Below are 27,458 nucleotides of genomic sequence, written 5' to 3'. Positions count from 1 at the left end.
CTCTATTTTGTATAAACTAAGGATATGGTCACTCAATAGAAAATGTGAAATAAACACAACGTGCACGTAAGCTATTCAGAGTATTTTTGCAAATTCAAGAACTTCTACAGTAAACCTTTCCCTAACTCCTGGCACTATTTCCTGCAGGTACATAGTGGATACAGTGATAGGTGAATATTTCGGCCACTTAGTCTGAGTTGGAGTCAGGGGCTCCCCAGCGAGCACTGCAGCTGTGCTACTGACAGATCGGTGCAGGGCAGCGTGCAGCCGGCCTCTCCAGACCCTGGCACATCAAAGCTCCCGGCCCCATAGCTAGCCCCCCTGTAGCTCCCCGGCCGGCCACTTCAAAAGAGTGAAGGGCGCATCGCAGATTCCCATCAAAGGGCCTTGACGTAGCACTCACCCACACAAGCGAGCCAGCCAAGGAGATATGATTAAAAGCACATTATTTGGGGGGGGGGGGGAGCACAGAGGAGAGGTTTAGCAGGAAAAGAAATGGAGGGAAAACAAGATCAGGAACATGGGATCATACTTCACCTTTCTAAAACACTCTTATTTTCTTTTCTTTTTTTTCCACAAACACATAGCTCCAGCCAGCTTTTAGCCGATAAGGGCTAAAACACGGCAGAACTTGACGAGACTGAAGTGCTGTCCTTCTTTCCCATAATCCCTTTCTTTTCCAAATATTTACTGTGTTTCTTTCCTTTGCCCCCTTCTCCCTCCTTCTCTATCCTCTCTTACCCTTGGAGGTCACGTCTCAGGTCATTTAATATAAGCCACTGGCTACACAGCCAATTCACACCTGAAATTGCCCGTCGGCAGCAGCGAGTGGCTTTGAATGGTGGCATTGTTGTCCCTGTGGGGGGCTCAGACAGCGGCACACCAGCCAGCGGCCACAATGGGAGCCTTAAGGCCTGGAATAATTTGACTAAACGCATGGGATTTGCAAGTGCGGATTATCACTGTTCAGCCACGCAACCATCCATCCAGCCAATCAACCCCCCACCAATCTCAGCACTAAAAGCAGCATTGTTTTTTTTTTGTTTTTTTTAGGAAAGACTGCTAGCACGTCAGCTAAGCTATACACAAACCTTGTTGGAACAGTTGTTACAATTAAACACCGGCGAGAGAAGAAACATTTTACACATTGACTGGATTTATTTTAAAAACTTTTAATGTCATCATGTAGGTCATTTTCTGGTTGCAGGCTGCTCACGTGACACAGTCAATATACGCTTCTCTTTAGCCATCCAAGACATGCATCTCAATTTCCATTCATTTCATGCCTTTCCTTACATCTTCTTGCAACTTTTATAGTATTTGCTGGCAAGGCTGGTGCTGCTGCTGTACTCTTTTTCTTTTTTCTTTTTTTTGCTGCTCATGATAGCGCTGCTCCCATTATGCCGTCTCATTAGAGTGGATGTCCAAAATGTCAGAAGAATGTTTTATGGACTGTTGAGAAATCACTCTCCAGCACAAGTCACCCAGTGTTCTGCCACGCAAGAGAGGGGAGGGAGAGGAGAAGATAAGGGGTTTATATTCTTAAAGGATGGGGTGGAGGGAGCAGAGGGGGGCAAGCCTGCCTTTAGAAGAGCTTAAGGCCCAGTGTGGCGAATTAAATAGAATGCCCAGACAGAATTAGTTCCAAAGCAGACTGGGTGCCATTCTATGAAACTCAACAATTAGACGGATTAAACGTAATAACTCAGCCTGCGCTGCCGCAGCTGCATTATGGTTACCCCGGCACCCAGGGGGTTGCTCTGTGTGTATGTCTGCCTCCCTATGTGTGTGTGCACCACAGGGGGATTTACACTCATATATGAAAAGTGACAATGTGGAGAAAGAATTCTATAAACTTTGGAAATAGAGGTAAACCTTGTCGGAAACATTTGGAAGTTACACTTTTCACTCCACATATGCACCAGTTAACACTCTTGTGTGTTTTTTGGTTGTGTTTTGTGATTTGACTGGGTTAACTGCACGTGTCAAGGTCTAGCTCCTTGATATTTAACTCCACATGTAAGGCTGAGTGCATGAAGGATCCAGGATGTAACACAATGATGGTGATGTTGAGACATTTAAGAAAAAAATCCAGACATCCTCAGACTTTACTTGTCGTTCGTTTCGGAACAACCATGTGAGAGGAGGTAAAAGCTGTCAAATCACACTCTGCCTGTCCAAACATCACAAATGCTGCAGCTGAATTCGCTGCTGTCTGACTGCCAGGGTGACTGATTTACTAATGCAGTTTTCACATGTTGCTCTCCTGATTTTTTTTTTTTTTGATGGAAAATTTCAGGCAGGCTGCCCCCTGAAATCCTCCTGACCTGCTTGTTCACTCATGCACCTCAGAGAAGGAGGCTATCCCTGATGGACAGGACGGGCCTCAGGAGGTAGAACATGAAATAAAAATTAATGACTTGTGGTGGAAGACAAAGCAACAGAGTCCAACACTATGAGGACAATCTTTGTTTTAATATATCCAAGTATTCAAGTGCTTCAAGTCGTTCGCCATCGAGCAGATAATGACATACGCATGAACAGAGAACATAATGAAGCAGTTTAATTACGAGCAGAGATTACATCGGCGCTCACATACAGTCTATGGTCATGTGACAGTTGCAGGATTTAAATACCACCACCAAAACCGCGGTGAAAAATTCCCAGTTTGCATTTTCAACATGCAGCTTATCACTAAAATCAGGAAGTTTCAGGCGTTTTGTGCAAGTGTGAAAGCACCATAACTGACTGGTTTGCTGACTGACTCGGTTTTGGACTGACTTCAGCCCCAACCCCCCGTCCACCTGTCTGTGTAAAAGGCCCTTTGTCAACGAGGCCTAATTTGATCTGACGCACCCTACACATGTGGAACAGCTCAGCAGCTCCACACACTTCTAGGCCTAACACTGTGTGCGCGCGCCTCTGTGTGTGTGTGTGTGTGCGCGCGCCTCTGTGTGTGTGTGTGTGTGTGTGTGTGTCGATGTCAGAAGAGACATCACAGAAAGAGAGAACTATAGAGGGAAAGGAGTGAATCAAAGCAAAGAGCCAAAGCTCTGGTTCACCTCACACAAACTCGGGACTTCACCACTTCTTCATTCTCTCTCAGCATCAACTCTTGAACAAAAAGATACAGAAACTAAACTCACAACATAATCGCACACTCAAAAACACACACAGCACAAATCCTCCCTCAGGGCAATCGTGACAACATTTCTATTGATAAAGCCAAGATTGTACAGCACAGTAAAAAAAACTGAGAAAAAACCCAGTAGCCTATTTCCTCCCTGACACCCAGTCTGATATTCTGACTGAAGTCGTGGCAGATTTTTTTTGTTGATTCACAAAACTAATGGAAACCCTGCACACCCTGTGCAGTGTGTGCACGTGAGGGCAATAACACATCAGATCAATATGTTTTTTCTGCACCAGCTACAAATATGTTGATGTCTGCTGTAAAAACAGGCATTTTAAATGGGCTGTGTTTTTAATTTCAGGGGCTCTTGGAGCACCTCAAAAACTGTACTCCCACATAGGCTTCCTCACATTGTTGTTGTTTGTGTCACATGATGATTGACATTGTACCAGTTGGTTTTTAGGGCCGGTATAATGGGTTACGAGATTGGCTTGTTATTAAAAGGGACTGCAGTGCTAACCAAGACCTGAAACAAGATTCTGAGCAGCAGTGACGTGTGATAATGATAAAAGAAGATTAACTACTGTCCAGATGAGCAATGCAAATGAGAAACAGTGAAGCAGGTACAAAATGAAATTTAGCAAACCTAAAATGAAGATGAAACACTTAAACAAGTGAGGAGCATACAGAAGCAGAGCCTGAGGGCTTGGTCTGGTAACTGTGATGTTTGGGTGCCAAAGTAAATGATTAGCTTTTAGTTTCTCTTCAGTGAAAAGGTGGCTAAATAAAGGTTGGTGTCTCCACTTCCTGTTCTTAAAATAGTTTCCTTTTGTATGACATCAATTATCAACCTTAAATACTATGTATGTTTTTGAGTGATAGGAATTATGATCACAACTATGCAAATAAAAAAAGGATAAAAATGTTATCCATCCATTCAGCGGAGGCGTTTAAGAGCAGCAACTGCAAAATTATAGAAACAAATACAAAATCAGCAGCATGAAGAGGTGAAATAAATTGGATTTTCATCCATCTCAATTTTTTTGTTTTCCCTGAATATCACAACAACAGCTTGTACTGACACAAAGATTAATGTGGTAGAGAAACTTAAACACAGCCAAAGCACAACTGCCTTTCACAGACAAGCAAGAAACAAGTCCTCCTCTTTCATATACACAGCAAACTATACCTCAACATGAGCAACCCAGTGAACTCTTTGCACTCATAGGGCCCCATCAGTGTCTGAGGACCCTCCCCAATTTTAGGTGAAACAGAGCAGAGCTAGCAGAAAAAGCCCGGCAGCAGGGACAACAAGGCCTGTAGTGTAAGCTAGTCCAGATCTGTATGAAACCTGACCGACACACACACACACACACACACACACACACACAGTCGAGCTGGAGGAGACTGGGAGGGATCAGGACTGCCGTCAGTTCTGCCACCGTGTCAGACGTGCAGACATGTAAGAATATCTGAAGTGTAGCACTGAAGCGAGACACGGATGAATTTTAGTAACACAACAGGTTGTAAGACTGCTGGGGTGGAGACAGATTCCATAGCATGAGTGTGATGTGAATGCTATCTGATTACAAATGACAGGGCGAGATTTCATTGATGCTTCACAGAACTACACATCACAATTTAACCTTAAAGCTACAGTGACAAGTTTTTCTGACTGATTACGGAACAAACTGAAAATAATGCTGATCTCTGTATGACTCTAAATAAAAAAGTAGACTATAATCTATAGACTTCATTTATTTATTTTAGGCCTCACAGCCTCTTAAAACAGCATGTGTTCACATTTTCCAGGGAACATTTTCACAGAAGTCCTTTTCAGATTGCCATTTTTTCTCCGTTTTGTTTAAAAACTCTGTTGTCTTTACTTCTTTGTTAGTTCACATTAATTCCATTAAAGTAATTTGTGTCCCAGGATGAATGAATTGCAAGTTCAGAAACAGCGGGAGGTAAACATCAACGCAGACTCAGACTTGCACACACACACACACACACACACACACACACACACACACACACACACACACACACACACACACACACACACACACACACACACACACACACACACACACACACACACACACACACACACACACACACACACACACACAGCGCACACCGCTAACTCTGCTGATCCCGTCTCACCTCTGTAACGCCTCTGTTACTTCCTCCCAACAAAGGTGGGATCACTTCATCCCCTCATTGTACCTTAGTGACGTTCATTGTGCAGGCGAGACGTCACATGGCCGTACATGTTGTGCCCTGAACGGGCACTCTGAAAAGAGCTTGTGAGCGTTACATGAAAATGAAAAGACATTAGATAGATAGATAGATAGATACTTTATTTATCCCGAGGGAAATTCAGGGCATTTTATTTGTTGCAGAATACTCCTTAATAGACGTGGACAAACTGTTGATACTACAGTACATCAATGTCCTCAGTTATGTGATACAATTGTTTTGTTGCTTGGGACAAATATCAATATTAAAATTTAACAAATGAACACATTTCCTGGCCAGTTTGACTCACAGCGTCACTACTTCACGACTCCTCAAGGTGGCGCTTATGACATGAATGAGGGTGAAGTTAATAAACCGAAGAAGAAGTTTAAAGCGGGATTAAAGAAGAAGAAGAAAATAGTATAATGCCAGACAGACGTTCAAAAGTGAAATAGGGTGAGAGGTTAACGTGACTGTCCTTATACGATTGTCCTGTGTATAGACACTTTATCTTAATAGTGGGTCACATATCACAAATTGCATCCTGAGTCTCGCGGCCTGTACTTATGTTCTATACATGTACAGCCAGGATCAGCAAAGACATGGGAGGTTCCACCTTGTCCACAAGGGTTGCAAAGATCAACACAAAAAGGTAGCTTTCACAAGAGAGGACTAACCTTATACGTGTGACACACATGGAGTATATTCAAGTGTTATTCAGGGGGGAAACATCACTTTACATAATCTAGATGTAGCTGTGTGGTGTTTCTCTTTCCTCTTTCTTTCTCCCCCCCCCCTCTCTGACTCTTTCCCTCCCACAGGTCAGCCCAGCTCTGGCCCTCTCCTGTGTATTTAAAGTAATTGCTCATGGCAGTCAAGGTGTCTGCATAAGGGCCTGTCATAAGCAATCCACTGGCATGAGTAGGGGCCTTGTGCATGAAGCTAATCCAGCCAGCGAAGCCAAATGGACGGACGGAGGGGGTTAAGAAGTTGTTCAACAGAAACTTGGAAAGAAAAAAAAAAATAGGGGGAGGTCGAGTTGGATTTTAATCCTCTCAAAGTAACATGAAAGTGAAGCTGAGGCGTTCTTATCACGATGAAAATGATTATTTCTCCGTGGTTACGCTACGCTGTTTTCGAAATGAGTTCCTGTAACCACACGTGGCAGAGTTCAAGGAAAAAAAAAAATATTCGGCTTTTTTCATTTCTGCTTTTGCAGATTTGTCGTGACACTTCCTTAGAACACATTTCCTGTAATGTAAAAGCAACTTTTGATCAATTCTGGTTATTATTTCCTTTCTTGACCCTGTTTGTGTTGTGTCTGTGTCACGATGTGAAGAAAGTGAAGATCTTTTGGCTTTAATTTCGAGTAATGTTATGGCCTTATGCTACCTAATTTTACTTTGTGGAGATTTGTATTTATTTATGTCTATCAATTCATCGTTACCATTTTAGTGTGAACAACTTCAATCCATCATTTACTGATTTTGATCTGATCATGTTTCAGTTTCTTCCTGAAGCACTCTTGGCTGCACGTTTGTGTGAAAGGAGCTATATAAATAAAGTTGGGCTGAACTGATCAGAAGATAGTCAGAAGTAGTACTCTTTTTTTGTGCACATGAGAACAGCTTTGTGTATTTGCTTTCACACTGTGCGGGCTGTTTGCTGAAGGCCTTCGACACACACTGAAATTCCTAACCCACCTCCGCCTGTTCTGTAGCATGTTCAGGGACTCAAACAGACGTGCACACACACACACAGACAGACAGAAAGAAAGAAAGAAAGACAGAAGGACAGAAACTCAGAGGCCGAGACCAAGTGTCGACCCTCTCTGGGGCATGGCGACTCTGGTCAGACACAGCAATAAGACGTGGAGCCCCCCCGGCCCCTGCAGCCAGACTGGAGAGGAGACGACTTAAGGTCCTAAGTGTTTGGGAAACAGGCCCATCAATGTCAAAGCCTTTTATTGCTTTGGCTTCCTATTGCTTTTCCCTGCTTGGGGGTGAGTATGAATCTACTCCTAGCGAAGGCAGAGAGGGATGAGTTCATCTTTCATCAGTCATAACCGCAGCAATTAAGTAAGCACACAGGGGGAATGACTGAACACTTACAGAGAGGAGCTGTGAGTGACCTTGTTGTTTTTAGGCAGAACATATATGTGATTGTTTTCTGTACCTTTGCTACATTGAATATGAAACCATTTTGTAGGCTATAAGTTACTTTGATGAAAAAATAAATAATTGGATATAAGGGAAATGTTTTGTGTGCGGCATGTGTTTCAGGATCGAAGCTGCAGGAAAATGTGAGGAGCGAATGTGAAAAGAAAAAAAATCTCAAAAGTTAGTGTGATAAAAGCTCACAGAACGTTTTCTTGATACATTAAGGAGTAGTTCTTCTCATCTCATGTGTTTATGACTTCAGAACAACAATCAAATCGGCAGCGAAGCGGCTGAAATGAAGCTGCAGTGACACTCATTTTAACCCGGTCATTTCCACGGTGTGGATGAATGATTACACTGACGTCTCATCTTTTGTGATGAATGAAACTCCTTCCAGATTCCCAATGAAAAAATGAAACCACCCTTACTGATTGTCTCATAAACAATGGGGCTGGAAACACAAACTGAATAACATCATACTGCCTCATTTGTTTCCATACAAAATATGTTTTTGGATTTTCATACATATGACTGAATGCTGATGCATCAAAATTGATGGAAACTCGAGGCTTATAAAGTTATATTTACCAATAAAATATAGGCAAATAAGAAAGTCTGTTTTCTTGTCCAAACATGCTTTTATAGAGCTACCGAGAAACTCAGAGAGACTCAGGGGGGAATGGAGGAATATGGGAATAGTTGGTCGAAATCCAAAGCTAATAATTTAGTAAGCTCCGACTCACATTCTGCACAAATTGTTTCAGTGTTTATATCCGTGATCTGACTTTTTTCTACAATATGTCGTCCATATGGTGCACAGAGAAGTTTCTCTCAAGGAAAACAAAACAAGCCCACACAGTCCACGTGAGGGATGTAGCACCCAGGATGGAGCGAGCGCACAGGTGCTGCCGGATCTGTCACCTGACAAACAGCTTGTTTTACTGCTCTGACATCCTCGTGAGATGATTCCCTGCATTAACCTCCACACGCACACGCACGCACACACACGCACACACACACACACACACACACACACACTACGCTCCTCTCGTCATTCCTCTCAAACATGAGGGGAATCCGCTCGGCCCCCTTTCATACCTCCACTCACAGATATTTCCCTTCTTGACTCCAGTCCTGTATCTGGAGTTTGTGCACGAATGATAAACTATGTTGAAGTGAGAACGTCTGTGGACTTTTTTACTCCGACAGAGTTCTTGTGGAAAATGCAACGCAGAGTCAGTGGTGTTGAAACAGCACTGAGATCTGACTGCTACAGGGTTATTCTCGTACGCTGGCCTGGATTCAGGCTTTAAATAACATCTCTCCAGCTGAAGTTTACTCGCATGGAGAGTTCAAAACCAACTTATTCACCAAAAGACGACACCGAGAGTAATCAGGCTTACATCGAGGGAGGACAGTATGCCCAAAATGTTGAATTGCACTGACCGCAGTACAAATTGTGTGAAGAGTAGATTAATACAATGTATAATTGATTGCCTATTAACAAATATTTTCTGTGGAAAAAAACGGATTGTTTCATTTAGTTTTCTCTCTTTTCAGGAAGCTGTCACTGACTCCAACAATGTTGTTTCACTCGTAAAAGAGGGAGGATGGCTATTGAGTTTGTTATCTGATGGGAGCCTTGGAGATTCAGTGTGTGTGTGTGTGTGTGTGTGTGTGTGTGTGTGTGTGTGTGTGTGTGTGACATCGTAGGGGGTGCTGCCTGCTTGTCGCCAAGTCTGTCCTGAAACCCACTGAGCCAAACTGCCGCAGGAAGAATCTTTGCCCCCGTGTACTACAATATCCTGTTTGGACTCAAGCTGCTCTCCCCCACTCCTACGCACACGCTCAGACACACACACTCTTAGTCTGCTCATACATCACATTTGAGTGCCCGCCGCCTGACCAAAAACATACGGTTTTGTTTTTGTTGCTTTTGTGCGCTCTCTTCTGCAGTGCTGCTCTGCAGATCATGTGAGGCTGTAAGGCTTTCAATCTGAAGCACTGTTTGAGGGTGTAAAGAGACAAGTGTGTGTGTGTGTGTGTGTGTGTGTGTGTGTGTGCGTGTGTGTGTGTGTGTGTGTGTGTACAGGTGGGGGGTTGAATTATAGCTCAGCAGTATAAATATGGCTCCTGTAGAAATCACGTCAAACAAAGTGTAAACGCATTTGGATTACTAAGAGCAAAGTACATTACTCGGTTTGAATGTGTGAAACTGGACATATGTGAACTGTCTGTGTGTGTGTGTGTGTGTGTGTGTGTGTGTGTGTGTGTGTGTGTGCATGTTCAATGAAAGCCACTCATGCATGCATACACTGACACTCACTTGGACTAAGTATTAAGACAATAGAGGGGCAGGGGTTCACTGTGCTGCAGCCTCCCCTCCCCAGCTTTCCATTCATCTGCAGTGTCTATATAAACAGCCTATGTATCATTCTGCATACAATCACAGCAAGAGAGGAAAGGTCGAGTGAACATCAGCCGCTTACGGGATTTGCTGCTTCCCGTAAGCAGCCGATAAAAATTACCAAAAAAAAAAAAAAAACTCTGGCCCAGAGGCGGATAACTCACTTCCCAACAGAGCATGCTGCATTTCCTGAAACTGACAACTGCTAGGACTTGTACACAGGCCAGGCTGGGAAAGAGACAGACAGAGGGAGGGAGAGAGAGAGAGAGAGAGACGGAGAGAGAGAGAGCGATAGAGAGAGAGAGAGAGCGATAGAGAGAGAGAGAGAGCGATAGAGAGAGAGAGAGAGAGAGCGAGAGAGAGAAGGGAATGAGAAGTAGAAGAATATTTAGAGAAAGGGCTACTTGACCTAGAGAACAGTCTGAAAAAAAAACCCATTGTAAAGACTGGAATATGAAGGTTGCAAATTCAAGGAACTTGATACGAACACATAACCTAGTAGCATAATTATCAGTCTTTTGCCACAACCAAGACAGCTCGTCTCAATTCAAAGATAAAAGTCGCCTGCTCCGAGTACATTTCTTGAACCAAACTGTTATCAACCGTTCTGGGACTGGCTCACCACCAAAAGAAAAAAAGCAGACAAATCAACAAACAACTGAAACGTTCCCTGACAGAGCAGGGAACGTTTGTTTCGCTTCATTCTTTTGTCTTTTTGCCCACGTTGTCTTTAATCTTTGTTCATGCTGAAGACCAGAAACGTGAGGTGGAAGCACAACAATCTGCAGGCAGAATAGGTTGAGTGGAGTGATAGTAGTGATTGTGTTGATGGTCTTGGCAGTGGGCAGGCTGCAGACAACAACTCCACTTGAACTAAACCCTACACTTACTGTTTCCTTCTTTTTCTCTGTGGAAATCCAGCAAAGTGATAAATATCAAATCTACACTCAAATATATATATTAAAAAAAGAGGATCCAGGGATCGTGGCCGGCCTGTCAGTGAGCAGAGGAGGAGTGATGTTGCTTCAGCACAGCCTGCTGGTCACAGAGGGGATTGTCATTCACTCGCCTGCTCCCCTCCTCCACATGGCAGAACTGCTGACATTTGACTTTTGAACGCTGCAATAGTTCTGTATTATGTAAGGTCGTTATTACGAACAAATTAATCATAGATAAAATGGTATGCATATGATCATTTTAAAATGTAACTGAACACAAGAGTCGAGAGAGTTCCACAGGACTTTGTCATGAATTCACAAAGACACCTGGTGTGCTTTAGAGTGTAACTTCAGGATTCAAAACCCTTTGTTTGAAATACTCCCGACCTCCTGCAGTTGTATCTTATTTATTCCATATTTATGATATTTGTAGTAATTATTTCTCACGCTTATGTAATAACTGCTCCCCAAATATGACCCTCCACCCCCGTTAGTATGATTACATTTTTTTTTTTTTTTTTTTTTTTTTAAGTATTTCAAATTTTAGATTTACGATATGTTAGGCTTTATTTTTAACTGCCGTGAAGAATTCCTGGTGGTCCATATTTCTTTTTATAGTGTTAAACTGATTGTTGAGTGTATTGATTTCTCTGATGCTGTAACACTTTGATAGCCTGAAGACACCTCAGGAAACTTAATCTGTAACACTGTAATGTTCCAGCTTCACATCAATTCATGAAGTAAATAATAAAAGAACATTTATTTAACATCTACTCAAGACACATTCTGATTATAATTTGTCAACATAAAAAAATTAATGATTGTAAAACAAGCCCGATCTTTGTTACAGCTGTAAACAAAAACCCCCCCCAAAAAACAAAAAGTGTACTTAACACGACTCAAACTATCATCAATAAAAAGAGGCTTTATATTTTCCTAGTCCACATGCTTATTTTAAAATTAATCAACCAACGTACCTGCTCTATATAATGACTTATTAAAGCCTCACAGCTCTGATACAACTGTTTAAAGTGCTTAAAGGGAAGCTTCATTTCACTACATCACTCCGGTCCTTTCCTATATTCAAAGTGTACAAAATAAAAGACAGACAACACGACGGTAAATAAATAATCCATCTATGACCAGAACAATTCCTAATTTCTTAAACTCTATGTGAATTATTGTACAGTTTCACTGTTTTCAAATCATTCAAGCTGTCGAAAAAAAATCACGTTTTTTTTGTAACCCTTTTAGGTAGCAGCTATGACCTTTGATCTCTCAGTTTACGTCTTCTCCACATTCTGGTTTTCACTCATAACAGTAGATGAAGGACTCTTGCAGTTATAAACAGTATAATACTTCATCATGTAACAGTGAAACAACATTATCTCCTCTGTTACCTCTGAATCTTCTCCGACCGGATCAGATTTGGTCTTATGCTTATTTTCAACTCACGCTCTTGAAGTCTTTATTTCATTTTCACATTTTCTTATAAGACCATAAACAGGTCATCAAAGATATGTAGTTTAACTTGACTCATTTTTACTATTTTCCATGGCCTGAATTTGAGACAGCCTGCCACACACACACACACACCCACACACACACACACACACACGCACACACACACACACACACACACACACACACACACACACACACACACACACACACACACACACACACACACACACACACACACACACACACATAATGACTTCCGCTTTACAAGAAAAAGATAAAACATAGCCATAAAATTACAGTAGTGAGCTGGAAAAGGCTTTACAGCACATATACACTTGCAGTACAAAGAGACCTGCCTTTCAGCACTAAAAGAGACTTATTAAGGGAGTTATTAGTCCCTGCCATGCTCCCTGGGGGGTCCTTCATTATGACCTGGGCTCTATAGTCACAGCGGTGGAAAAAGTACTCTGGAAGGAGGAGAAAATTGTGTGTGTGTGTGTGTGCAGGTTTTGTGGCATAGAGTGGATTGATTTGATGCATGGCCAAAATTGACCTGTCCCCTCTCCCTGACTTATAGCTTTTCAGTCACTCAGCGGCTTTTAGAGAATCAGGCTGCGGAGGCATTTTTAAGTCTGACTTGTTGCCCGCAGACTGCCTCTTTTTCTGTGAGTAAAGAAATAAACTAGAACATGAGAAGTTTCTTTCTTTCCTTCCTGTAATGTATTGTCTATCTTTTTCTTCGAACAGCCAAGATGTCATGTTGAAGATAAACTCATCTAATCAGAAACGAAACCACACAAACAATGTGGTCGCGTTTCTCTACGAAGCGAAGACAGGGTCACACATTCCAGAGTACTTTCTGTGGTGGAACTGTAAAATGTGCATCTGTGGGTGTCACCAACACTCGTGCAAAACTACAGTCAGTCTGGTGACGGTGGTGTAATAAAGGCAGCTCGTGGGTGATAGTCTGTTGCCTTCCTCCTGCTTCCTAGAGTTTAAAGAAGAGTTCTCATGATGACAGTTTCACAGAAAGCATCGACTTTTTTCATTCTGAGAAGTTATATTCAAACAAACTCGTGACAAGGTAACTCAGCTGTGTTGCATTGTTTGAGTCCTGATTTTCCATAGCAAGATCAGGGTTTAGGTAATGTTCATAAAGACAGAGACTTTTCTAACTATGGATCTTTGTGTCATTCAGATGAACCAGGCTGGTCCGGTTATGGTCGGAAAAAAAAAAAAAGAGTGAAGTCTCTCTTAATAATTCAACATTATTTTGTTATTCTTTATAAAAAATGTATTTTAATTAATTATATCTAACACTAATAATGATGTACAAACTCACCACTCCTGACTCAATGTAAATCAGATTTCTTGGACTGTCCATTTTAGAGAAAGACCTAAGGGGAAGGGGAGGCTTGAGGGTTGAAGGAAAATGTAACGTATATGTGCAGGTTTGTGACACTATTTTGTTATCTTTTCTCTTTTCTCTTGCTTCTGTGAAATGTACACCTGCATTCTTTGTTAAAAATAAATGTAAGAAAAGTTTGTCACAAAAAAAACAAACAATTTTCTTCTCAAGGTCAATTTTTTGTATTTTTCTGCCCCAATTTTAGAGACAGGCCAGGGAATAGAGGCAGAAGGAGGAGAGAGAGAGAGAGAGAGAGAGAGAGAGAGAGAAAATGGAAGACGACATGGGAAAGGAGTGTCAGGTCGAGGCTGCTGGCCTCGAGGTTACGCCTCCACAAATCGGTCACATGCACAAACCACTCATACGCAAATGCAAATTACTATTAGAGACTCCTTTTGCAGTATCAGACCAATCATAATTTGTTTCCAACAATTTTTCGACACTTCCCAAGTAGCACAATCATTAGCTTTCATAATAATAAACAATAATAATCATAAAAATAAAAACAAACAAGTCTTTTAAACAGTTGCGTGACATAAAATCACAGAAAGGGAAAGTTATCGGTAAATCTTGGCCACACAACAACCAACTTCACCCCCAAAAATAGTCAAACACACACACACACACACACACACACACACACACACACACGCGCACACACACACACACACAGAGAGAACTGTTCTAGCATCCAAACATTTACGGTTAGGAAAAAAATAAAAATAGGAAAACTGAAAAATGAAATCTACTTTTTACGGCGAGTGTTTGTTGACTACAAGAGACGTTTCAAGATCTGCAGAGAGCCTGTGTAGATGTACAAAGAGAATTACAAGTGTTGAAATTCCTTTACATCAAGCTGAAGATAAACCTGTCACCAAAGTTATTCAGCGTCTGGAGCTTTCCTTGGAGAGCTGATACCATTCCTCTTCTAAAATTGGGTGTTAAATGCATATTTTAATGCAATTCAAGCCGACCGATATACATTAATGTTCGCACTATATTAATAACCATCCTCTTTCTATCTAAAACAAAGTGAGGGGAAATTTTAGACCTATCACACCTACTAAGAAAATACACCCAAAACCTTCAACCTCAGAGGGATTAAAGCCTGCGTCCTTGATGAAACGCCAGGCAGCAAATTTGAGCCAGTTCTTCTGTGCTGACCCAGACCAACCTCTGCTGAGACATACACAGAGGTGTTCATTCAGACAGATGGGGTCGGCACATCGCCAGGGTGGAGGACACAAGGACACACACAAATGCATCCGCCGTATTTTACGTTTCCCTGCAGTCCAAGCGTGGGGCCTAGTCAACCCTTCACCTCTCCAGCAGGTGAACGCCCACATCCCTGCTCCTGCGTGTAAGAGGGGAGAAACCGCAGGGCCCCACAGACGAGCTCCATCAACAGGCCCTTTATTCATCTTCGGGGCCCCGGAACACTGGACTCTCAGATGCAGCTCAGGCACCTGGTCGTCGATGGACGACACATCAGAGACTGGGCGGTGGAAGCACCGGCTGCCACACCTGAATAAACCCCCCCCGGCCCACATCAAACTGCACGGCTGGTATGTTTGAAAACCGGAGAGCACGAAAGCCCAGAGAGTGGGGCAGGAAAAGAAAAATGGTGGACATGAGAGATGTGGAAGGCTTGTAGGATTAGGATTGGCTGAACAAACAGGCCACTCAGGTGCTGCTGCAGACTACTGTTTTTACTAAGAGGAGAGAAGAAGAACATGAGCCCTGCACAGGAGGAGGAGGAGAGAAACACATTGAAAGATGACAAAGTGTATTTATACAGGTGCCCTTTGTATTGGAGCAGGGAGGGAGACACACCTCTAAGAGACAGGGGAGCATCTATAGCACGTCTGGGCACCCTCCAAGACAAACGCCTCAGCTGGGTCTCACTTTGATATCTCCCAAGTCCTCAGGACGGGACTACTGTGAAGTCAGCTGGACAACACAAAAAGTGATGGTCATGTTAAAGTTGTTTTAATAACATTACCACAACTACAACAACCACTATGCCTAATTCTACAATAATAACCCCTCCTCTAACTCCAATACTCCAATAAAAACTACCTCAGTGCTGCAGCTATCCTGACTGTTTATGTCTTGTGATAGCTTGTCTTGATTGTTTTACAACACATTTAGCACACTTTAACTACTATTATTACTGTATACATAAAACTACTATTACATGTACAGTAACAAATGTACACTTATGACCACTGGGTTTAATCCTACAAAACTACAAACATATTTATTACTACAATATAACAACAATATTACCATAATAAGTACTACAGCTTTTACAACAAATAGGACACCACATGAACTAGTACCACTGTAGCAACAATATGACTACTGCTACCACAACAATTAGAACTACAACTACAGGTTGAGAACTGCAACAGCAACTACTACAACTACTTTATCTACATCTATACTACATGAACAGTCATACAGTCATGTTTTTATTCCAACAGAACAGCTCATCCTCCCTCCATGCTACAGCTAACATAACTACAGCTACCGGAGTAAATCACATCAACAATCACGTAACTACTACAACTAGTACAGCTACTGCTGCTATAATAACAACAATCACTATCATCCTACAACTATTATTACCTTTCTATATTACTACTGCTACTACTCACTAACACAATGACTCCTACTGCCACTACTCATACAACTACTCTGACAGTTACTACCACAACTACTAATATTAATGCTTTTACAGCTTCTATTTACTACTAACACTACTATTACCACTACTATGACTTCTACTACTACTCATCAGTGTTGTGGAAAATTCTCACAAAATTCATGGTGAGAAAAGTTTAACTTCCTTTTCGCTATTTTCGGGTCTGTTTGGTGCACACTGAGTTCACTCTGAATTACAGCCCTGCAGTTGTATGCCTCAATCAACCAGTTATGCTTGTACCTTATCAGTGTTCCCCACAAAAGTATTCTGTGTTTATTTTTGTCGCTGTTTGTTTTGAATTACACCAGAGTTTTGGGTTTAATTTAATATCTATTGACTTGCTGCTTAAAACTGTATCTACCATTAATGACGATCTGAACTTTGTATGAATCTTTGATTCTTTAGCGTTCGAATTGTGTTTCGAAGAGTTTCAAATCAGTTTGCTTAATTTTACTCTTTTAAAGTTGACATATATATCCTCAGGCTTCCTGTACTTGATTATAATATAACTTTACATAATAATGTAGGCTTGTGTGATTACCGTCAGTGTATGCCGCAATCTGTGAAGAGAACCGAAATGAAATGAAAACAATCCAAGCAGCTGAAAGTGCTGCAAGAAGCAATTTAATTTTGAAGAAAACTAACAAAAACACGTATTATGAATGTAGAGTTATTGTTCACAGCACTCAGGTCTTCTCAAAACAAACTCTAAAGTTTGCTTTGTTATTGCCTTGACCTGAAACAAATGACAAAGTAGCTGTGACATCACAGCGTTGCTTAGGGAGTCATGTTTTCAAAACAGTAATTTCCTGTGTTAATTTTCTTTGTTCGTTATCATTTTTCTTCAAATGTTTGTGTTGGTATAGACACTTATACCTCAGTTACAAAGAGATGGGGAGAAGATAAGTAAGCCAGAATTTTCCAGATTTTTAGATTCACTACTGAAGCTGCACAAACACACACATACAAGGTAAACAAATGGGGGGGGGAAAGGCTGGGAGTAGCACCGTTACCATCTACTTCAGTGAGACATAATGCTCAGGAGGGCACCTTTACCTGCCACCTTGTGTGATCAGTACAGGTCACCCATCTGTGGATCGATACATGGGGGTTTGCAGTGGAGGTTGAAAATATGGTCACCCTATCCCAAGTACATATGTGGCTAAAATGCAAGTGAAAAAAAACCCATCAAAACAAATGTGATGGTGTTCCTTCTTTTCACCAAGACAACTTTTAAATTAAGTGGATAACAAGTTGACTTAAAGTCTGTCAGTAAGAATACATACAGAGAGGATTTTACTTCCATACTAATTCATCCTGCTTTTACCTGTATAGAACTGTACAGTCAGATTGCAAGAAGCATTTAAGCTGGTTTAATATTCTAAAAATCAGCTTAATTAAACTTTTTCTAAAATGACCATGCAAGTAAAAAGTTACCACATGAAAAGTAAGAGTTTCTCTGTCAATGAGATTAACTACTGAGAGCTTGCAGGCACAACTCTTCTGTCCCCAGGATATGATATATGTGCATGTGGCTGTTTTACTGCTCCAAGACTATTTTCTGTCTTTTTTTCGGCTCTAGAAATGGGGAAAAAACCAGGGCAAACTTGTTCTTTTCTTTCACTATTTTCATGAAGCTGCAGAAGCCGCACAGCTTTTTTCCTAGCTGCAGGGCAAGAGGCCACTGATCTTACCCCATCCGTTTGTCTGTGTGCATAAGACTGTGTGCATTTGTGTCTGCTGCATGTGCCCAAAGTGGGGCCCTCGGTCTGGTTTGTCATTCTAATGCTTGGCAGTAAAGCCAAAAATATCACAAGGATTTATTGGATATGTTCACATTACACTCACTGTTGAATCTCGCATAAAGCCCCATAAAATAACGTCTTGGTCAGCACATGTTCTGGAGCGCAGAGTTGAATAAAAGAGGGTGAAAGCTGCCGAGGAGAGGGGTTGGATTTATATCACAAACATCTTTCAAAGTGACAATTCTTGAGGTTTAAAAAGACTCCTGTGACAGAAACCGTGAATGCATTTTATTCCTCCGAACCAAATACCATATGTTTGAAACACCCCTCTGTGTCATCAATACAAGAGTACAGTGCTGGAGACAGGCGTACAGAGGCCGCACACACAAAAAGTCAATTTGTTCAGAGCTCTGCACAAAAGACGCCAGTTGCTCAGCAGAGAGAGGCCCCTACTTGAAGAGGACAGGCCGTGATGCATGTGTCTCTCTGCCTGCGACCCCTTCCTGTGGCGCTGCAGTGGCTTTTCATTGTTTATCTCCGGCTAGCTTGTAAGAGGGGAACTAATTAAAGAGCTGCCTGCAGGTGGCCCATGCAGGCTTTTACAGGTCTGAGAGGAGGAGGAGGAGGAGGGAGGAGAAGCTGGGCACACCCAGCAGGAGGAAGGGGCGACTGCCTCAGGTCACAAGATGACAGAAACTACTGAACTTTTTGTTTTTGTCTTCTGGGGGAAAAAAAGAGAGGAAGACAGGTGATACACTTATATGAAGAATTGTGGGAGAAAAGGAGTATTACAACATAGGGCAGGCTGAGTATAACAGATAGCACACAATCACCTAAACAAGGCCTTCCTCTGTTTGAGGCCTAAGAAGTTTACTGAGAAACATTTATTCATTCTCAAAGAGGGTAAAGAGGGTATCTGCGAGGAGGGATTTCATATCAGTGAGCCTGGCAGTGGTTTGTTATGGTTTCAGTTGTCAGTCAACCGGTAAATCATAGAAAGTTTAATCCTCACACACACACAACAAGGAAAGAAATCACAGCAAAATCAGTCCTTGTTTACACAGAGGAAGAAATAGTGTTTACAGTAACGAGGAGAGAACTGTGGTGGATCAAGTGGTTGTGCTTTTTGACATTTTTCTCTTTTAAGATATTTCACAAAATCCCACGAACCATAATCTGGTATTAATACAAAAACACAGCAATAAAAAGGTGCATCTACTCAGAGAAGAAAAGTGTGTGTGTGTGTGTGTGTGTGTGTGTGTGTGTGTGTGTGTGTGTGTGTGTGTGTGTGTGTTTTCAGCGTAGCAAAAGGAGATGATTGCGTGCGGACACTGCCCTCTACCACTTCCTCTTCAGAAGCCCAAAGACGTCACATTCAGCTGTACTGATGCCTCTGTCTCTCGCACGCACACACACACACACACACACACACACACACACACACACACACACACACACACACACACACATGCACACATGCACACACACACACACGCACACAAGTACAGTCTGCTTCTGAAAAGTAAAAGCAAACAGTGAAATGTTCCAGCCCACGATGTCTCAGAGATAGAGAGGAAAAAAAGGTGCCAGAAATGTCAAAAAACAAAATGAAATAAAAAGATCAGCTGTATCAACTTCTGTCAAAGTGATGGTCAGGCTTGGGGTTAATGGAGGAACTCCAAATCTGAAAAACTGACAGTGTGTGTGTGTGTGTGTGTGACTATGCGTGCAAGTTGCCTCAGGCAGAATGGGTGGATGTGGTAACTGTCTGCTGAAATCAAGATAAGGATGCCAAATGACAGTGCTGTCCCTGGTAGCGTGACACCACAGGCAAAACAAACCAGCTGTTATGGGAAAGCACCCAGCATGGCCCAAATCTCAGCTTGGCTGTTAGGGCAGAGTTGTGGGCACAGAAGCCGTGCAAAGGATACAAATAGACACTGAGTGTCTGCAGCTGGAAGACTTGCTCACACACACACACACACATAGGCATTTACAGCCAGTGGTCCCACACCCTCAAGAACATGCATCCATGCCAAACACATGCACTAAAAAGTTTAATTAAAAACTGTTTCCATGAGAGTAAAAAAGAGAGTTCTAATGTTCTAAATATTATTCCTGGGACATGAATATTCATTTACTGGCAGAAAAAGAGACCACATGCTGCAGCTGTTATTGACTGGGTTAGATACAATCCTGCAGAAGAAAAGGTTTTATTTATCACAGAAATGACATGGAGAAGATTCCACTTTAACACACATGGGGCTGTTTATGGCGTATTATACATTCAAGATACCAGCATGCTAAAAAAGAGAAGTGCTATCTTGTGTTTGGAAAACAGCATCTGTCCTAGACTTAGCAAGTGGGGTTTTTTTTGTTTGCTTTTTTCCAACATGTTCTTCGCTAACAAGCTCATACCTGAACATTTTATAGAATTCTCATTGCCACTTAAGGGGCACTTTGGGTCTCACTGTCTCTGACGGTAATAATGACATGTATTATCTTCAAACTATGCAAACTATTTTCTCCTGCCATCAGGGTTCACTTTCAAATGTCCAAACACGAACACACATCAAATCTATGTATGCCCTCCTTTTCTCTCTTTACCATGATTTTGATGATGTACAGCATGTAAAGTAAAATAGCTGAGACGTTCAATAACAGTAAAGATTCGGTTTAAAGGAGCAATATGTAAGATACCTGCTGAATTAAATCTTAACCTTACAATGTTAACGGACATAAAGGAAACATGCTATGTTGAAGTGCTGGCTTGTGTGCGGGTCTGTATTTGTTTTGACCAGAGAAGATAGGTGGTTTTAAGGTGTCGTTTTGGATGTGCACCCGGTCTGCCAGGCAAACAGCGAATCAAAAGGTGTTGCAGCGATGAAAGCTAGCTAGCAAACTGATTCAGATATAACTGATTCTACCTGACTTCAGGTAGAGCCTCTGCATTTAAAATAAAAAAATAGACAGCGGTTAGAACGCAGAAAGGTTTCAAGACCTGTGTAGAGCTGGCTAAACACTGAAGCTTCCTTGTCTGTGACATGGCAACCTGCCTGCAAATCAACTCTATGGAGTCAGTACAAGTTTTAAGGGCTACATATCAGTTACATATAGATCGTTCAAATAATAAAAATCAGCTACCTGTCACTACACTTTATGTTACTATGAAGTGTGGACCTATGAAGTCCAAACCACCAATAACTAAAAAAAAACAAATTGCACAACCAGTGTTGTGAAATCATAGTCAAAATTTTCAGAGGATGCAGAGGTTGTTCAAATGAAAAGAAAGAAAAAGTTAAAGGAAGAGCTTTTAGCAGTGGCTTTATGGTTTCTATGTTGTCAGATCACATAATCTATGGCCAGCAGACGAGATCAGTGAGGATGGAAGGATGGAGATAGAGAAAAAGAGAAAATAGGAAATAGAAGAAGAAAAGGGAGAGAGCCGGTACAGTACCTTTTGGAATTCAAGTGCTGTGCAGAGAAAGAGTCCTGGACCGATGCCACGAAGGGGCAGGTCAAAAGACTGCAAGAGAGAAAACGTGTCTGCTCCTCATAAGTCTCATTTTACTGCTAAAAATGATTCTCTTCATATTTTTATGAAAATAAAGAGACCAAGTGACCCTCTGAAGGTGAAGAGCATTCTATCACCTTTCAGATATTTGGATCTAAACCTGGAAATCAGGGGGGGAAGCTAGTCTGCTTTTCACCCTACATGGTAAGGACTCTGTGTTCCCCTGGACAAAAGGTGGACTACACTTTTTTGTTTTGTTTTCAGGAGTGCAAGGAGAGGAGAAAGTAGAAGGAATGGGACAAGCTGAAAACTAGAGACTTAATCGACTGAGGGATTGGAGGAACAAAGATGCTGGACTTTTCTAAGCAGTTATTTAAAGTACTTGCAACTCTAAGCAATAATATTGAAACATTGAAAAAAAATGATTGTAAAATAAATTTTACCTCACTGCCATAAAATATAATATAAATGTAAAAGGAAGTAGAAAGTTTCCACAAAAGTAATCAGGGGAAAAATCCATAATAAAAATAACTCTGTTAATCCAAATTCTGATGAAATACACAACACTTGTGTTACAAACAAAGTCGAGCCCCACCAATTAATTGGCTAATCTAAAGCCAATAATCTATTGAAACATCACCATTCCTGCATTTATGACTGTCTGAATGTCTATTACCTGCTTTTAATCACCTAATCTAAATGAAATGATGCTACATGACTCAGAGGAAAAGCAACTCTAGCAGTCTAAATTAGCCTGTTTACTCTGCCTCTATGTGAACACAGAGTACTGAGAAAACGTTTGAAAACAGCTCACAGTGCCAGTCTGTTGGTCTGATAAAACAACACATGAGTTAATATAGAAACAATGAGGATTTCATTGCTTTTAGAGTTGCCATTAGCATGCTCTGCTGCAGCGCATTACGAGGAAAAACCATTCAAAGTCATTCACAATTCACACAGTAACCAGCAGCAGCTGATTCTCAATCCAATGAGGGCATGTAGTGACAAGCCATCCGGTACCTTAACATGTCCAACAACCCATTGAGAGGGATTTCTTTGACATTTCCCTCTAGACTAAAGGGATAATCCCCTTTATAACTCTGTGTACCTGATATGGCCTGGGCCCTCGAGAGTCTCTTTAACCCTCGAGAGAGTTCAACAAAACAGCTTCATTTAGAGAGCGGCTAGAGGGGCTCTCTCGTCTCACAAAAGGCCTCTCGGCAGAATGACGAGGAGGCAAATCAGTATTATATGGATGAGAGAATGGAGGTCAGTGCAGGGTGATGTACTCGAGAGTGATGGAGGCTGCCGAGAGGAGAGAAGGGACATGTTAAAGACTCTTACTGAGTTTTAGCGTTGAGCTCGGGCTGGGGCATGTCCTCACACATGAAGTCCAGCTCATCTGTTATGCTGTTAGCGCGGGAGAAGCTGATGGAGGTGCTGTGATCAAGATTCTTCCTGACTGCAGAAGACAGAGAATGGGGATATAATTATTCGTGGAATCCTATCAACCTGCTCTGCTTGATTTATTTACATGAGATTTGTTTTTTTCATGAATCAAAGTGGTAGTTGGCATTGAGAGGAATTACGAACAGCATAAAGAGCTTTTTCATAAAACAGTAAAGACTTTCTCATTGTACATTGAAAAGTGTAGTACGTAAGCCCTAAGAGGCTAAGAAGCAAACAAAACCTGTTTTGATTAGTTTTCTGAATTGAAAGTGGTTGTTCTTTTATGTTCATGTCTAAGGAATGTTTGGGCAAAGCTTTGCTGAGTTTGCACTCTTGTCTGTTGAACATAGGGCATTGACAACAAAGGCAAGACAATGTATTGCATTCTACAGCATTTTTTCTTATTGTTTTAATAAGAAAGTTGAAAAGTGATCCCAGCATAAAATAATCTGCTGTTTAAAAACTAATTTTCCTGCTTGTTTTTCAGATCAAAAAAGATGATTAAGGAACTTAGAAGAAGAAAAAAACCCCATTGAGAACAGCTTCAGAAAAAGAAAAACAAGATCCCCCCCCCACTTCCGTTTGAATGGGATCAATGGCAAAAAAAAAAAAAAAAAAAACAGACTGATGCTGAGTGCACAGTGTATTCAATAGTAAGTATGAGATATCTGAAGGGGGACTAAAAGAAGCAGAAAGATACCTGGAGATCCAGGGCAGCTCAGAGTGAAAGATGACCAAGAATGCTGAGGAGGGCCTGATGCCAGCGGGGGGAAAAAAAAACAAATACAAAGAAAGAAAGAAAGACATCACTGAATTAAATGGTCTTTTTCTTATAAGATGTTGAATGTCTATTTTAGCTATAGTCAGAGAAACATTTCAGAATGAAAAGAATAAGTCTTTTGACTGTTTATGCGAGGGAACAGAGATTGCATTGCTGGCGTTGAATGGTTCAGCCGGCTGGCTGCTGTTTTTGCTAAAAACAACAGCAAAGAATAACATGTGTAGCCGGGTCTTGACCTGCAGTCAGACTGTCAACGTCTGAGTTTGACAAGTCTCTCCTCCAAACCACCAGGCCTCCATTGTGATAAAGAATGGAGGCAAATCTGTGTCCAGGAACAGAATGAACCAGTCCAATTCAAGCTAAACCCATTCAACCTCTCTTGTATTCCATCACTGAGTTTGTTTGACTTCGTCCAATCCGGAAGGAAGCAGATACAGGGATTGAGAGAAAGAGAAAAGTGAGAGAGGGAAGGGGGTAAAACGAGAGCCAACAAGAGCCATCTTTAGCCTCAACTGCAGACAAGAACTGGCTTATCAGCTATATATACAGAAAAAAAATGTAGTTTATCTGGTGCATCAGTGCAAACGTGCTTGGTCGGGGGAGAGAGAGAACAGCGGCAGTGAAACAGTACAAGTCAGACAGTGGTGGAGAGCGAAAGAGAGGGAGGGAAAGGGGGGCTCCATTGAGAGATTCTCACAGACAGAGAGGTGGTCAAAGCCAGACAGATAAGTGGAGCGATAAGCCGAACACTGACTAAATCAAACAATGACCAGTTTATTTCTGACCACTGGAGCTCCACAATGGCTGCTTATCACCTCCACATCCCGCCTGTCTCCCTCTCATTTTTTGTCCCAGCTGAGGTCCCCACGGTTCCCTCGGCCCCTGTCCATTCGTACCCAGGCCAGCCCTGTTTCTCACCCGTGGTGTTGGCAGGGCACCCAGTAAAGAAAACAGGCCAGGTCAGCCCATGACCGGAGTCTGAGTCTCTGTGCTTGGCTCTGGTTTGGTCCGGCTGGGGACAAAGGCCCAGCCAGCCTGGGAGTCTAATTAAAATAGTGTCTGGGCCACATTAAAAAGCCAGGCTAGTTAATGATTAACCCAGAGCAGTTTTTTAAATAAGAAATAGCTTAACCAGAGGACAGTGCTCCTGGTTAAGAACGCAGCTCTTTGGATTAAGAATAACAGATTTTGCGATTATTTCTTCATCAACAAAATAAATGATGGGATGCAAGCTTAAGGGAACAGTTATGACAGAAAGCTTCATCTCTGTAAGCCAATCTGTGGAATCTCATCTAGTGCACCTCAACAGTGATAAGAAATAAGACTCACCTGTTTGTCTGAACATTCTGGTAATTCCTGCAAAGAAAAGTTAGATACTGTTAGGGACAGCAAAATGGAAAGGCAACACAACAGCACCAGTATAAGTACACCATCATTCAAACTGTTGTAATCAACTTTTTACTTTCCGATTGAAAAGATTGAAAAGTCTATTTTATCAGATTATAACCAATTTCATCTGAATTTCTAGAGCTGAAGCAAATGTGCTCCTCCAAGACAGAGATCATTGTTTTTCAAACTTGGAACAGCTGAGAGAACAAATACAATCAAACTAAAACCATCAGTGATCTCACAGCGATTTTATCCTTTTAAGAGGCAGCCACTTTTGTAAATCAAAACTCTAACTATATTTGGGCAGCTGTGGCTCAGTTGGTAGAGTCGGTCGTCTCTCAACCAAAAAGGTTGAGGGTTTGATCACCAGCTCCTGCAGCTACATGTCCGATTTGTGTCCTTGGGTAAGACACACCTCAGCTGTGTATAAATGTGTATAAATGCGTATGAATGTGAATAAATGGAATGAGTTACTTCTGATGGTCTCACTACATAGCAGCCTCTGCCGTCAGTGTGAATGTGTAACTGTGTCATGTGGCGTAAGAGTGCTTTGAGTCGTCAGAAGACTAGAAAAGAACTATACAAGCTCAAGTCCATTTACTCCAAACTTCTCACTGCTGCTCCAAAGTGGCCTATAAAACTCTTCTCTAACTCAACTCTTTCAGGTTTAAAGACAAAAGGAGTACCTTACTATTGCTTACCTTAACAACCCCCCCCCCCCCCCCCCAACAGAAAAATCTACTTTGAACTCTCCACATTACCATTAGTGACAGCAGCTTCAACCTTTTTAAATGGTTTATGCCATGTCAACTCACAACAAGTGCATTTATTTTCAAAGATTCCATTTTTGAAACATGAAATTATAAAGACTAAATATCTACAATTTATTGCCTGTAATCGTAAATATAAATATATAACGGATGAAATGTATTTTTTTTTTACGGCTTTGACCTTTACATTGATAGCTTTTTCCACATGCACACATGCTCTGCTTCATTATATGGATCCAACCAATTAGGCAGGAAACTTAACACATTTTCCCCTCATAAGCGGTTGCTTCTCTGATGGTCTGCCTTAAAGCCTCTCCAGCTCTCTTTATGATGGCACGCCTTGACAGGAAAAACTCATAAAGTGCATTTATTAACCTGCAGTCTGGGTCAATTCCATCAGAGGGGATGGCTTTTAACACAGGAAGTGAAACCCCTGCCCCCTTTAGAAAACAGCCATTGATCATGTACTTTAAACTGAGACCTGTATCGAAAAAATGACAGTTATATAAGACAGTTATAAGTCTACAGTATTTTCATGTGTGAGAGAGATGGGAGGAAATGCAAAAAAACATCGGACTGGATTATCTGATTTCCACACAATCATTTGGTCCACACATTTTCAGCCTGAAGAAAAAAAAAACACTATGCAGAAATATTGGTACTCTTCAAAATGATACAACAAGAAATGTGAGCTTGTAACTTTGAAAAGCCCGTATTTAAAGTTTTTCCACTCAAGCCCAGTTCGAGGGTTTGTGGCACAGCAAAGAGGACAAGTGAAGCAGTTAAGAGCGTGTAATCATGACCTCTAAGCGCAGATGTAATGGCTTCCATCTGTCCCACTGAAGACACCTGGCAGCCATCTTTGGTCTGAGAGGATCAGGGCCTCTGTTTACCGTGTGAAGAGCAGAAACCTAAGCCTAACAACTCCTCCTATTCTATGTACCGGCTTCCTCTGTCTGGATAACCTGAGATAACATGGACTAGCTCACCAATAACTCACGCTTAAAGAGTTTAGAGTATGACTGAGAATCCACAGCAATGCAAAGTGCTCCGTGAGGTTATGTTTGGGCTAGCTGCTAATGTCAACAAGCTAACATTCGTCTGTACATTATGTAAAAACACTTCTGTTTGGCAGGTACAATATTAACTATAATAGTTATTTACATAAGAATAAGAACAGGATTTAATGAAGCTTCAAGTACCTGGCACTTTTCTAAATGTGAACTTACCTGGCACTTTTCTAAATGTGAACTATAATGTCAGTATGCAGTATTAAAGTGTGTGGACCAAATAGAACAGAAAAACAATTTTTAGCTTTAAACATTATAGTTGAGCCAGAGGAAAATCCAGGGT

General features: G+C 41.6%; 1 protein-coding gene across 1 annotated transcript in view; it reads right to left on the bottom strand.

Moving 5' to 3' along the window:
• Nucleotides 1-27,458, bottom strand: part of kcnq1.2 (potassium voltage-gated channel, KQT-like subfamily, member 1.2) — a 164,543-nt gene that overhangs the window by 109,862 nt on the left and 27,223 nt on the right. Inside the window, exons 11-14 of the mRNA XM_079346805.1 lie at nucleotides 27,049-27,070; nucleotides 25,276-25,302; nucleotides 23,866-23,919; nucleotides 23,061-23,178 (exon numbers count right to left, since the gene is read on the bottom strand). Of these exons, the coding sequence (XP_079202931.1) occupies nucleotides 23,061-23,178; nucleotides 23,866-23,919; nucleotides 25,276-25,302; nucleotides 27,049-27,070 (221 nt within the window). The remainder of the gene's footprint in view (nucleotides 1-23,060; nucleotides 23,179-23,865; nucleotides 23,920-25,275; nucleotides 25,303-27,048; nucleotides 27,071-27,458) is intronic.

This window comes from Symphodus melops (assembly GCF_947650265.1).
Source record: "Symphodus melops genome assembly, chromosome: 6".
Classification (NCBI taxonomy): Eukaryota; Metazoa; Chordata; class Actinopteri; order Labriformes; family Labridae; genus Symphodus; species Symphodus melops.
Note: the sequence above shows the minus strand (reverse complement) of the source record. Positions and strands in the feature narration are given on the sequence as shown.